At 37.8% G+C, this 14583-nt stretch overlaps 1 protein-coding gene across 5 annotated transcripts in view; it reads left to right on the top strand.

Moving 5' to 3' along the window:
* Positions 1–14583, top strand: part of LOC128016807 (diacylglycerol kinase zeta) — a 107540-nt gene that overhangs the window by 13747 nt on the left and 79210 nt on the right. The window contains exon 1 of one of the 5 annotated variants that reach the window (XM_052601622.1): positions 9745–9910. The exons of 3 other annotated variants lie outside the window; for them this stretch is intronic. In XM_052601622.1, the coding sequence (XP_052457582.1) occupies positions 9849–9910 (62 nt within the window). In that variant the 5' untranslated portion in view covers positions 9745–9848. Of the gene's footprint in view, positions 1–9744; positions 9911–14583 lie in introns of those variants that run through there. One more of the 5 variants, XM_052601623.1, reaches the window with a different exon arrangement.

Here is a 14583-nt window from a genome sequence, read left to right as displayed (position 1 = left end):
CTACATGACAATAGGGTACACCAGCGGGAATAAAAAAAAAAAAAAACACCAGCGGGAATACTTGAAACATCAACTCATTTACGCCGACATCACCTTAGTGTGTCAGTATCTGGGAAAAGACGAAAAAAAGGAGAAACATACATGCAACAAACTATCCACGCAGCATTTAGGCAAACATTTCCAACTGACTCAAACAGGGCAAAAGACATCACCGCGGCGATTGGTAGACTTACGTTACATTTACTTTATAGCCGCGGATATGAGACCTTACTATTTACCATTCATTCTGTCATCACCATTATAGCTTACAGGGAATCCAGAGTGCACCCAAACACCAGACCTGTTGGTTATTGGAGGATCTTCTATTTCTGGTCTGTTAAATGCATTAGACATTTTGCAACGAGCCTTCAGCCCGTGCTGAGTGAGCGAGCGCCTTAGGGGCCGTTCACATATATTCACGCGTGGAAAACGCTAGGCGTGTCTTTCTCCTCCTTTCCAAAGCGCTCGGGCAGAAGCGCCCCTGCGGCGTCTGTCTTTGCTAAGCAACAATGACGTGCTCTCTCCATGAAGACGCGGAAATTTCAGCAAAGGATAAATGGATTTGCAGCTCTAAAAATCGCTTGCAGTAGCTCTGCTACTAAATTGATTTCAAAATTGCAATCCATATACAACTATGATCAGCTGTTCCTTCATCTTGGCTGAGCTTTCAACGTTGTTATGGGAAAGGATGAAGCTGATTGGTTAGTTCTTGTCACATGACCCGCGGTGGCGGTGCGCTTGCGGCATTCTGAAAAGTTGAGATATATTTTATATATAATAAAAGAGAGAATTTTTATTTTTACATCTTTCTTGAAATTTAACAAGTTTAATCTTGCATAATAATGACTTTATTGAGATGGTTTTATTTTTTAATTATTTCTTGTCCCTAATCCTAATCCTAGACTCCAGAATAAGGAAGTGGCTAGGTAAAACTATTTAACACATTTATTTTTTTATAGTTATTTCTTATTTATTTAAAGCTGCTTTAACTTTTGACGCTCTAGCGGTTAATAAACAGAACTGCTTGCGTCTTGCGGAAGAACATTGTAGCCGGAACTACTTCTCTTCTGTTTATGTCTATGAAGAATCACAAAGGTACTGGCTTACTCTGCCGCGGTACCCCTGAAGCAATCTAAAATAGTCAGAATATAAACACTTATTATAGGTGTACCCTAGTGATTCAGGACAGGCTAAAAACATGGTTTGGAAAATGGATTCATGGTGTACTCTCTTATTATATACATTTTGTATACTTTGAACACAAAAAAAAGTTACGGACCGTAGCTCTGATTGGTTGTTTCTTACCGGGAGCGGTAAGAGAAACAACCAATCAGAGCTGCGGTCCGTAACTTTAACACGGTCATTTAACATGTGAAGACAGTAAAGAGAGCGCTGGAAATGCACAAGTCAGCAATATTTCTTATTTATTGGCATGAAGAAAAAAATCACTGCAGGCTTCAACCCGGCTGCATTTATGATTTAGGCAATTCGAAAATCTCCAAGATTATTTTAAATAATGATTCAATCCATTTCAAACAACTGTTCAAAAAACAAAACTTTAAAGAACAGGCCATGTGTTTATTTTATTGAACGTAACCGACCCTTAAGGAAATGCGCAAATAGGCTAGGGCCATTACAAATGTATAGGACAGGAAAACAAGTCGATCAACATTTTCGGGGTCCAGAGCAGAGTGTTTTTTATTCACTATATGTCCTGCTGTTGAGAAGACACGCTCCGACCGCACTGATGTCCCAGGGACACTCAGGTACAGCTGCGCAAGGTGGGGGTATTACTGCCAATTTCCTTCACAAAAGCGGTCGCTGTCATCTTGCAATGGTCCTTTTCATAACTCAGAATCTCCTGTAACTGAGGCGAATTCGCGTCTACCGTGCGGCGAGACCTCCAGACGCGCGTAAATGAAAAAATTATTTCCTCCAGTTTATGCATTATTTAAATTCTAATGCAAACATATCAAGATATATATCGATTATCGTAAAAAAATGGACCATATCGAGATCTATATTTTTTTTCATATATCGCCCAGCCCTACAAAGTACTGCAAAAAGAGATGATTCAAAAAAGGTATTTTTATATGGTTAGTTCCTAGAAGATATCAGAAATCAAGTGCCTCAACAGACATTGTGTTGATAACATTGTTTGATGGAAAGGTCTTCTTTTGTGACCCAGTTAGAAAACAAATAGGTACAGATCTCCACAGAGATTATCTGTGGAGATCTGTACCTATTTGTTTTCTTATTATTTCAACCATCAGAATAGTGATCATGGTACTCAGAGAGCATTTGATCGTCTCTGACAGTCATCTGTGTGGGTTTGTGGGTTGCTCTAGAGGATAATGCTACAGCTACAGACATTAAGGAAGTGGGCATTTGTTAATCGAGTCTCTCTCATTTTCTTTATTCCTCCTCCCTCTTTCTATCCCTCCTTCTTACTCTCTATGACTCCCTGTCAGTCTTCATCTTTCTCAACCTTTATCCATTTCTAATTATTGTCACTCTGTTTCTCTCATAGGGAATATGTATTCAGACTAGCAGCATTTTATGTAGGCTAAATATGCAATGCAAGTGACCAGTGACGAGATGCAATGAGAATAATTTTTTTATAAATAGTCATTCTGTCTACACTGGATGTCGTATGAAGGATCTCCAACAATAAACTGATGCTTCATTCTGTTTCATAAAGGATAAATGATTTGAATGTCTGTGGTCACTTCTTTTGTAGACATAGTGTGAGAGGAAATCCCTAACCATGTACAGAAACCCGGGTTGGTGTACTTTAATGGGTACATTGGATGCAAAATTTACTTTTACATGGTGTTTGAACTTAAATATGTCTTGGCAGTGTATGTACACAACCACTCTATAATGATAAAATCCACCCAGTGATTTTTTTTTATTTTTTATCCCAACAAATCATAGACACTTTCTCAGAACAAGCTGTTCACAGATTCTGGGAAAAGTGATGTCAATTTGCACAGGCCCCTCCCACGTCTGTTGACAGACACTGCCGTTTTAGCATTAGACCCGCCTTGAGTGAGTTATGGGGTGTTCACACCAGATGCGACTTGCGCGAAAACTCCTGACATCTGAGCTGCTGAAGATGCAGTGGATTTATTTTTGTTGGGAATTTACCCCCGATCTACCTAAATACATTTATGTCTGCGTGAATCATTTTACCCCATTTTTCTTCCTGAATTAGGCACAACTGAAGGCATGTTTTGCTAAAAAGTTCAAACTGGGTGGGATGGATCAGTTCCCACTGTTGGTGTTCCAGCAGCACCTGTAATAATATTTCACAATATTACTGTTTTTTCTGTATTTTTGATCAATGTCATTTTTTCCAATATCGTGCAGCCATATTAACAATGATCAGAAATGCAATATAATAAACATAACTATGTTTCAGAGGTGTATAAAGACATTTCTTAATGAACTGTTATGTTGTTATTACCTTAGATTGAACAATTTCTATCTACTTACACCGCAGGTCCCCTTACATTGAAGTCTCAACCATGTTTGTACAGTAGCACTAAACGGTCAAACTGCTCTATGGAGAACACTGACACAATGATGAACAAGTACATTAACATTTGCAATACCATTGATTTATTGAATAATTATGTAAATATAATTATTTGATTTACCTTTGTAAAGAAATCTCATTGCTCTCTGCTGTCGATGACATCTTTACCTGTTTTGGCCACCGTAGCTTCTCTAAAGGAAGGGGTGAGCAACCTCACTGCTAGATGCCGTTAAAAACACATGATTTCAGTGAGATGAACGTGATAATCATAACCGAAAAAGATGTTTTTGCCAGGTCCAAGCTATAATGCCACAGCTGTATTTTGGAAAAGGGGGCGGGGAGCAGGTGTCCATTTGCATTTAAAGAGACAGGCACGAAAAACAGTGCGTTTCTACTTCAGCTGAATATAGGCATATTCAAAATTATATAATAAATGATCAGTGGGGTATTTTGAGCTGAGACTTTACAGACACAAAGGAACATATTATTGTCTTGTTTTTATGTTTTCCAACTCTAAAAAAAATTATAAATAAAATGAGCCAAAACAACTGGCATAGTTCAAGTTACATAATACATTAGTTTAATGAATGAAGCAAATATTAAGTGATCACTTCATTGATAATCCTCTTTATGGAGAAGCGATCGGCACAAAAGAATCGCAGGCGCTAAATTGAAGAAACTACGGTCGCAAGTAACTTTAATGTCATTATAGTTCAATGTAATTTAACAATCACAGATCGCTAACGATGCTTTTGGGAAACGCACCCCAGATCTATCCAGTTTAATGTCAACCATTCACACTGGTTTTGTTAAACAAAATAAATTATTAATTTAAAAAACTCATGTGTTCACAAATCGGATCATCTGTAGAGCACATAAAGCTATCGTTTGACTTTATTAACTTTTATTTCATGCCTAGTTTATATGGATCTATTAACTGAATGCAATATGTGAATTCTAGGAGAATTCATTGTCATTTTTTATCAAAAAATTCTTAGAAATTCTGTCAATTCTCAAAATATAAAAAAAATTGAAAAACTAGTTATTGGATACAAATTTTCAAAGATCACAAACAGCTTCCCTCAAGATGCTTTTTCAGATTAGATGTTGTATTCTTCAGTGCTAATAGAAGTTTTGTTGCCGGGTAATGTTAGGCATTGCATTGCTCTGAGATGTTACATCCTTTTTCAGAATTCTAAGTAAAATAGTCTTTGTATTTCAACGAGAGAAATGCATTACAGGAATGGCTTTCTGTTGTGTCGTCCAATTTTGTGTAGTGATGATGAGTGTATGCGCTCTCACTATGCTGACAAATGAACAAGCTATGAAACACAGTTTTGTTTTTTTTCTACAGAGAAACAGTTGTCTTATTGGGTAAAATCCCCAAACTTAAATAAAATTCAGAGTAATCACGTTGGTAATCTAAAATACTTTTTGGATGTAACTATTATTTGATAACCAGTAACCACCTATTTAAAATGTAATTATAACGAAATACAGCTACTCATATTTTGTATTTTGAATACATAACGCCATTGCATGTATTTCTTTACTTCCCAGCCATACACAGTGTATGTGTGTATATATATATGTATATAAATGCGTGTGTGTTTGTGTGTGTGTATGTATGTATGTATGTACATATGTATGTGAGTGTTTATTCCTTTTAAAGTGTCTGTTTGCTGTGTGTAAGAGTGAGTCAGAGGGTCCCAGCTGTTCTGAAGGATGTGTAACAGCTGTAGATTGGAGTTTATTGTGAGTGAGTCAGTGTGCCCTGCAGGTGCTGCTTTACCAGGAGCTCTCCTCCCACAGTCTAAGCCATCACAAAAACACCTCTTTCCCTCTACTTTGAGCACCAAGAGATTGCTTTCCTAAGTTTTGCCATTACCCGGTTTTAAAGGGAGTGAGTCAAACACACCAGGTTCAAATCCCACAGCACCATTTTGTAGCTAAGCACTCGAAGTTAGGATGTGCTGTTTCATGAGTCCTGTTCATTAGTTTATTGAAGCCAATGCCTGTAAGTGTTCTTAAGGCATCAAGTAGATGCTCTTGAGAGAGAAAGCAGCTGCTTAGATGTTGTCAGAAATCCTAATCCTAAACCAATCCTATCGTTTGCGTGAAAGAGAGCTGAAACAAATGCGATCTCACACATGTGATCACACACTTTCTGTACAGGATATCCCTCAGTGACTGACACGAGAGCCTGTGACTAAGTTCAGATTAATGATTCAAGCCTTTTCTGTACGACGTGCTGTGTGTGAGAGATATTTGAGTAGATGTAAACTGTGTGTGCTCAGTGGAACTGTGTGTACTCTGGAAAGGACTGAGGAGTGGGAACACAGCATGCCACAGACGGTATATATCCATAGACACATACTGTATTGTTACAGGAGATCAGTTGCTTGTAGTTTCTGCTATAGACCAATTTCGTGTAGACGTCACGGTTTCGTCACTTACAGCTGCACACGCATTGTGGTGGCAGAAGAAACACGGTAACAAGTGGAGTGAAACGGGAAAATCCATAGAATAAGAGATCAAATGTATTGTTGTGCCTTTGGATGTCAGAATCGGAATGCAAATATTTTTATAGAATACTGCCATCAAAAACACCATTTGAAGCTAAACGCAGGCCTTTAAATTGTAAGAGTAATGAATGAAACCTGCCATGGTTACTTTTAAAGCATCAATTTGATTTAAACAGTTGGTATACATAATATTCACATATGCTGTTGATTGGGAGCATATTACATTTGCCCTACAGTTGCAGCATGATATACTATTTAAACCTATAACATTTTGCATTTAACGCTTCCTATTTTGTTTCAAAATTATTTTTTTGAGACTTTTTTTTTTCTCCCAAATGCAACTTTAGATTTCATATTTCGGACTTTATAACTCGATTTAACTCGAGTCCATTCTGAGGAGGAAAAACGGCAGAAGTGTGGGATATAAACACAATGTTTACTAACAGAAAAAGGATCTATATTATGCTCCTAAACTCTGTACACATTCAATGGGTCATGTTTTATTAGACAAACTCAGCTTCTTCCAATTAGTCTTGAGGTCACTGTATCACGTCGTCATGACAATGCTGCAAACAAGCTAATAAGAGCCAATCACAACCGGCCTTCACTGCTTCCTATTAATTGATGGCTGTAGCTGCTAAGCAGTCACTACAGTACAGTGACAGACACCACGGTACCTTTGGCCTTGATCTCTCTGAACTTCATTGACTGGAACACAATGTCCAACACATTCGGCTGTGAGGGATGCAGCAAACGCTGTCACATCACAAACACACTGAAATGGCAGCAGGTTTTCTGATAAGCCAAACCACACAGAATCTGCATCCGCAAAACCAAGCTGTGCACATCTTCCTTGGTTATTTAATAAATATTTTAGCTGACTTTATTTGTGTTTCTAAGAATAGATAGCAGTACCATGGGCTCTGTGTGATATATTTTACCACATTTAAATCCCCTTGATCTAGGTTGCTGATAGTTGATCGTTGTAAGTGTGCCGGTGGGTCAGACTGCTCTTTGTGTGGAGATTCAAGATGAGTGAGCAAAATGTCACGGAAGCCCAGAGGGCCTTTCTGTACGTTTTTTACATTTTTTTTTTTTTTGTATAGAGTAAATATAGAAATAATCACCCCCTTTAAAATAATCAGACTTTGTTGCTTTGCAGCCTGAAAAGAAGAGAGTACAGTTTTTGTTTTATCCAGCTGTATTAACAACAGTTACTGTATAACATTCATGTGAAAGATATAGCACCAGCATGTCAGAAAAAAACAGAATCACAGAGTTGGAAAAAGGATCACCCTCTTGTGTCAGTATTTTGTTGAACCATTTTTGCTTTAATTACAGTCTTTTGGGATTTGTCTCTGTCTCTACTAACTTTGCACATCTAGACATTGTAATATTTGCCCACTCTTCTTTGTAGAACTGCTCAAGTTCAGTTCAGTTTGATGATGAGTGTTTGTGGACTGCAGTCTTCAGGTCATTGCACAGATATTCAGTGGAGTTTAAGTCTGGGCTCTGATCAGGTCATGCAAGGACATTCACCTTCTTCTCCTTCCACCACTGTGTGCTCAGTTTTGCTGTGTGTTTTGGGTCATTATCATGTTGGAAGGTAAACCTTCTTCCCGTGACAACTTTCTGGCAGAGGACAGCAGAGTTTCCTCAATCATTTGATGGTATTTTTTTTTCTTGCAACCCTCTCATATTCAAGCCACATCTGTGGAGAATTTGTGATATTGTTGTAAGATGCACACAATCACCAATCTTTGTCATAAATTCCTGCAGCTGCTTCAGAGTTGCTGTAGGCCTCTGGTCGTCTCTCTGATCAGTTTCCTCCGGCTCTTTCATCCAGTTTTGAGCGACGTCCTGATCCAGGGAGGGTCTGTGTTGTGCCAGATACCTTCCAATCTTAATAATAAACTTCACTGTGCTTCTTTAAAAAAATGTTTTGTCCATCTCTTGAATTGTTTTGACAGTGCCATGCCACCTGATTGTTGACCAAAGCTGACTGTTTGCTTCAGTTGCACAACCAAGGACTGACCACAGCTGAACACAGTTGAAAATCAAATGGCTTTGTGTGCCATTGAAAAAATTATTTGCTACACCTGACTGAGTTTGCAATTCATTTTTAGGAGGGGGTGATCCTTTTTCCAACTCTGTGATTCTGGTTGTTTGTTTATTTATTTATTTATTTTCATGCTGGTGTTATATCTGTCACTTGGATGTTATAAGTTGCACTGAGTAAATACAGCTGGATAACACAAAAACTTTGTTTTTATTTCAGGATTCAAGGCAACAAAATGTGATTTATTTTAAAGGGGGTTGATTCCTTTTTATTCCCAAATATGCAGGACAATAAGGAATAGCTCACCAAAACTGATTCAGCAAAGCATTGTTGATGGAATCATGGAATACAGTTATAAAAATGACATTTATTGTATAATGCTGAATGTGGATAAATAAAATGGTAGGGCTGTACACTTAATAAAATTGCAATGCAGACTACTAGTGTCTATAAATGTTAAACTGCAAAAAAAATTATAATTGCGCCTGCGTGTCTCTGTGGCCTCAATTTTGTCTCAGGCATGCACATAACCTAGACAAAATCTAGAAACATTTTAACCTCAGTTCTCATTCACCTCAAAAATGTTTTATTTCTTTCTTTTTGTTCCAGTGGAAGAAAGTAACTAACTAACTATGTTTGGAACAGCAGAATCGAAAGTTAGAAAGGATATAGCAAAACAGATTGCAGAGCCGTTAGTGAACAACAGGACATTCTCCCCCTAGTGGTTAAATGAGTTAAATGAAGTTCAGCAGTCTGGTCCATATTAGATGCAAAAAGTCTGCCTTCTCACATTTGCTAAGTTAACACAATCTGTAAACCCAATATTCTGCAAGAGACAATGAGAGGATAGAAAGTGAAATTCAGCGATGACTGATTATGAAAATGCTTTAGTTGTGCCGATTCCAGGGACTACAAACAAATAGTTCTAACTTTATGATTTGTTATTGTAATATTTTGGATGATAGTTTAAAGCCACCAGTGGCAGCGCTGTACACACAGAGATTATTGAGATGATGATAAAACAAAATATTTAAACATTGGTTGATTTCAGAATAAGCAAAATGTACATCTCTAATAGAAAGACAGAAAGTAGAAATGGACAACAGTCCTTGCTTTTTATCTTAAGATATGCATCTGCGAGTGAGCGTTTACTTGTGGTTAAAAGTGAGATGAGTGTGACAGGAAGTATAATGTCTTTTCATCATATTAGTTTTTAGTAGCAGCTTGTGTTTTCATGCACAGAAATATATACGTTTAAGATCCTCAGTCACTTTCCAGTGTAAAAATCAGGGAGAGCTTCCTGCCTCAGTGTTTGTGTGTGTGTGTGTGTGTGTGTGTGTGTGTTTGGGGCCTCTCCTTTAAGAGTATAAAAATAGTTTCCTACAGGACCCTGTTCTCAGTGTCAGTGTATTTCTGGGTCTGTAGCTCATTTTCTATTCGAGACAATTTCTTAAATGAGAATCAGGTTTTACCCCTGACCCATCTCTCTTTCTCCGTCTCTCTCATGCACACAATACAAACACAAACACACTCACATAAGGAAGTGTCACAACAGGAAGTAGGGGGTGTTGGGGAAGAAAGATTTAGCTCAGAGAGGCACAGACTGCAAGGGTCAGTTGCTGTCTATAGCTGTGTGTATGACAGTAACTAGAGCCAATCTGGCAGGCGTGAAAGAGAAAGAGAAATGTGGGCACACAGGGGGAAATGGGTCTTGCCCCCCACCCCTCCGCCTCAACTTTACCACAGGTAAGACTGAACTACACTTACTTATGTGTCCATGTGCTTACCATTTGATGACCCATGCTGCTCATGCCAGTTCATCTCTGAGCAGCACTACGAAGACGTTATGATATTTAAATCTGAAGCCAGCTGCAAAATCCATAACTCTTTCGCTGCATCGTAAATATGCCTACTTGCATACTTTTAAGTTTGATTGAAATGTTTTATGCAGTTGCCTCTGAAGGAGTCAGAAGTATTTACAATGTCACAAAAACTGAATGTGCAGACTAAGAATGCTCAGACCAAAGACCATGTATCCTCTTAAATACATCATGTGATTCAAGAATTTACAGTTACCAGCGGAACCTACAGTAAGGTTTAAATGTGCATGCATCTTTCTGTTCGGGAATCAATCTTGGTTGTTGTTACCAGGGAACTTCTGGCCATGATTAAAACTTTCTTCCTGCAAACAGTGCAAAAAGTAACATGGGAGTCGTGTCTGGTATATGCTGCGCAGTTGAGGAATAGAAGTACTAAATATTCTATTCTCAAAAGACCACTGCAAAAACGGTGATAGTGTTGGAAGACTATATATATCTGTCCTCGGGGTGAGGCTGTACGTATTAAAGATCCTGTGTTGGACCAGTGTAAACCTGAGAAGGGAGTGTGTAGAAGCTGAAGACCTGTGTGCTGTAGGGGTGCTCCGACTGAATCACTACCAATCAATATTGGCCGATAATGGCTTGGGGGAGTTTGATCGGCAGTCTCAATAAAGACCGATCTCATAAATAACCCAGTCTCAAGATGACGATGCGCTGCTGTGAGATGTTTGGCATGACATGCAGCGGCACAGTCTCCATCTCTGTCCGGCACAGGTCAAATAATTATAATGCTGATGGTGAGATGCAATTCATGTTTCTTCAGTAAATAACTTACAAATTTGAAAACTTTCTGTGAGAGATCATTTCACAAACAGCGAGCGTGAGCGCATCACAGTGTGCTCTCTTTTTTCCTTTCTAAATACGCGAATGGCTTCAGATCAGTACATCACATCTTCACAACAAGCGAGCTGCACGGTTCACACAGGAATTGTCAATTGCACAATCGAGGCAGTGTTGCATCATCACTGAAGTTTATCATTTTAATGTCTTTTTTTATTTTTTCCAGTGTTTAAATCATTCAGCACTTGTGCTCTCTCCCAGAGACGGTGCGCTCATGCACACTCAAAGCGCACACACACAAAACACCAGGTTCACACATACTCTTGCTTCTATTCATAGCGTTTAAACATGTCTGTGAATGATTATATTATTGTACGGCTTAATAACAATCACAATGCTCAAAAATAATTTTCATTAACAATGCTTGGATTTGAACTCAAAATGTTGTGCTTGTGGCAAACAGCCGCGGGTCAGTAGTGGACCTCTGTGTGAAAGCACAATGAGTGGATGTAGTATGTCAGAATCTATTTTACACCACCCATGTTCATACTATAGAACAGTGGTTCCCACCTTTTTCCATGCCCTCCCCACACGTACACATATGACAATCTGAACCCCCCCCCATATGTGTGTGCTCAATAATAATAAAACATTTAATAAAATAATAATAATAATAATAATTATAATAATAATAATATCTCTTATAAATGCACATTTGAAGTAGCTTGAGTTCAAATGAACCATTGTTCTTCCATCGAAGCATAAATCTAGATCATGAGTTAAAACCACACATATAGCAGCTCAATACCATGGTAAAATGCAACTATATGGTTTCTAGGTATTTCTATGAAAAATAGTAGTCTAAATACATATATAGCTTAATAAGAAAATACTGCAAATATATTCCATTACTCCTTTATTATATTTAATACATATCTGCATTATATAATATAATACTATTTAATATGAATATCTCACATTTCTGACACAATACCATGTGTTACTACAGTAAATCCATGGTAAATGATGGTGATTTGTAGATTGAGATCTAGTTTAAATCAGGAGTCATTTGTGTTCTTCACTGAATTCAGTTGCTTCACACTGGATCTCACAGTCGTGTGACCATTTGAACCTTAAGTGGATAAATATATGAGGGTATTTTTGGGGCAAAACAACTGAGTGCATATGACAGCTGAATTTGGAGTTGAGGATAGTCACGTGTTTCAGGAAATTCACAGACAAAAGCAGCACAACACAACAGTTTCACCTTCTCAAATCCTTCAATGCAGGTTCACAAATCATATTCTATGAATCACAAATTAAAAAACTCATATGCTTATGATTTACTACTGTTGCTACAGTAAATATGGTGCAAAACACATTCAAACACCCGCATCAAAAAATGTAGTGAATTTTGCACATCGGCAAATCAGTTTGTGAATTCTTTTTTTCTGTCATATTTTTTTCTAGCACAAACACAAGTACATTGCTACCATGGCTTGAATCTGCTGCTACGAGTCTCAAATGCTGTTTTTATACACTCTTCTTTTTGCAACGCATGTCTGTGTGATATATGGAGCAAAAGTGATTTGTGCACTCTTCAGAGTTGGTATTTGCTAATGTCAGCTTTTATTTTTTCCCCTGGTCATTCGGGTGCCAACTGATAGGTGCCTAAACTACACTGTAAAGAGATTTCTTTACATTTTACAGTAGCTGGATGTATTACAGTTTCTTTTACAATAGTATTACTCTATTGTCAGTTTTAGTAGATACGGTTTATTTTATTTTAATTTGTTTACCTGTATAAAACTATCCAAATACAGCACTGTAAATCATAATTTTACAACCTCATTAAAATCACTCATTAGCATTTGTCAATATTATTTTTAATTGTTAAACATTTTCTTTTTTAAATTACAAGTCTTGACCTCTAGCATGCACTAGCTGGAAAAAGTGCATCACCACAATCCCCCGAGGACTTTGTCTGTAGTATGTTAAAGCAGGCTTTCCAGAAATGAAGTTGAGTAAAACCTAGTTTGTGTTGTGTTCAATTTCAGTCATTTTGGCAAAGTTGACAAGCTCTCTGATGAGAAACACCATGAGGGGATTCAGGCTTTTTCTTTGCACCCTCTTTCCAGAATTCCATCTGATCTGTGACTTTGAATGCTTTGGTGACACCAGGGTTGAGCACCAAGCACAAGAAGAAAAACAAACAAACAAACAAAAACATTTGCCTAAAATTTACCCAATTTTTATTTTTAGATCAGTAAAAGCACTATATTCTATCTGATAACAATATTTATCATTATCATTTTAACACCAGCCCTACCTCAAAGCATATCCACTCCCGCAACCCCCCCCTGTGAACTCTGGCGCCCCCACCCAGATTTGGAACTGCATACTTTTTTTATTTTTTTATTTTTTTTTTATATAAACAGATGTTAGGATCAACTAGACAGTCTGATGTCTGATTTCTGATGCAGCTTTTGTGTAATCTTGTAGCATTAGTGTGCAAGCGTGTTCTGACCCAAATGTAGGTTAAGAATATTTACATTTACATTTTCATCCAAAGTAACTTACATCGCGCTGAATTATATTTTATCAATCATGTATTCCTTGGGAGTCGAACTCCTGACCTTGCCAATGCTGATGCCTTGCTCTGCTGCTAGTTAAGTGTCAGTCAGTGACCTCAAAATAACTGTCATTGTGGTGTGCATATACAGTAAATATGGGTGTGAATTTTACTTTCACTGGCTGGTCATTCTGTGTTCTTGAATGTATTTATGGCAAATGTAGTTAACCACCAATCCTGTATATGGAAACCATCTGTGACCACCAGAGCTTATCTCAGAATCTCATCACACAAGCGCGCGCGAGCGTGTGTGTTTCTGTGTGTGAGAGAGTGAGTGAGAAAGATAGTGGTATGGGTTTGTGAGAGATTGCTATGCATGTGAGTAGGGATTACACACATTTAATAGTTCCAGTTGTTCTATGTGTGTGTGTGTGTGTATATATATATATATATATATATATTTAGAAAGAAACATCCATAATATTTGCCTAGTTCAGAGTCACTTTAACTTTGTTATAAATATTACAAAACTATAATCCATAAATACACAATCTTAGACACACTTAAGAGTAAATGTATAAAGCAGTGTGAATATCCCTGCAAGCATGCAGCTACTCTATGTAACCACAAGGTGGAGATCCAGTCTAAAGATGCACAAAATCATCATTATAGTCTGTTTTAGGCTCAAGCCCATAAAAAGGGTGAATATGAGAATATGAATATGACAGTGAAAATGAGTATGGGTGGATTGATTTGTGGTGGAAATTTCTTCCAGCTGTTTCTGGTGGTATATTAGATCAGGCTGAATCCAGGTTACAGATCCCACTTGTTACTCCTACACAGTTATATTTCCTACCCATAATTTCAGCTGTCCTATTTTCACCTTCTCCCTCTCGTCCTCCTATATCTGTAGGTTGCTCTCTCTTACACAAGCACACATACATATTTCTAACAGAAGAATAGCAGGAAACAATGGTTTGTGGTTCAACCGTAATTGTGTAGGACTCCCATTTTAGTGACATCATTTCCTTCCTTCACAGGAAGTCTGTAGTGAGTGTGAACAGAAGGTAGTGGAGAGGAATCTTTCAGCTGGCTTTCTTATTGTTATGTTACAGTACACTCACACACACACACAAGATGACCTAATGAGAGTACTTCCCTTCTGGCTTTTTGCGGTTTTGTCTGCA

The sequence above is a fragment of the Carassius gibelio genome, chromosome A7 (genome assembly GCF_023724105.1).
Source record: "Carassius gibelio isolate Cgi1373 ecotype wild population from Czech Republic chromosome A7, carGib1.2-hapl.c, whole genome shotgun sequence".
Classification (NCBI taxonomy): domain Eukaryota; kingdom Metazoa; phylum Chordata; class Actinopteri; order Cypriniformes; family Cyprinidae; genus Carassius; species Carassius gibelio.
This window is presented reverse-complemented; position numbering and strand designations above follow the sequence as displayed.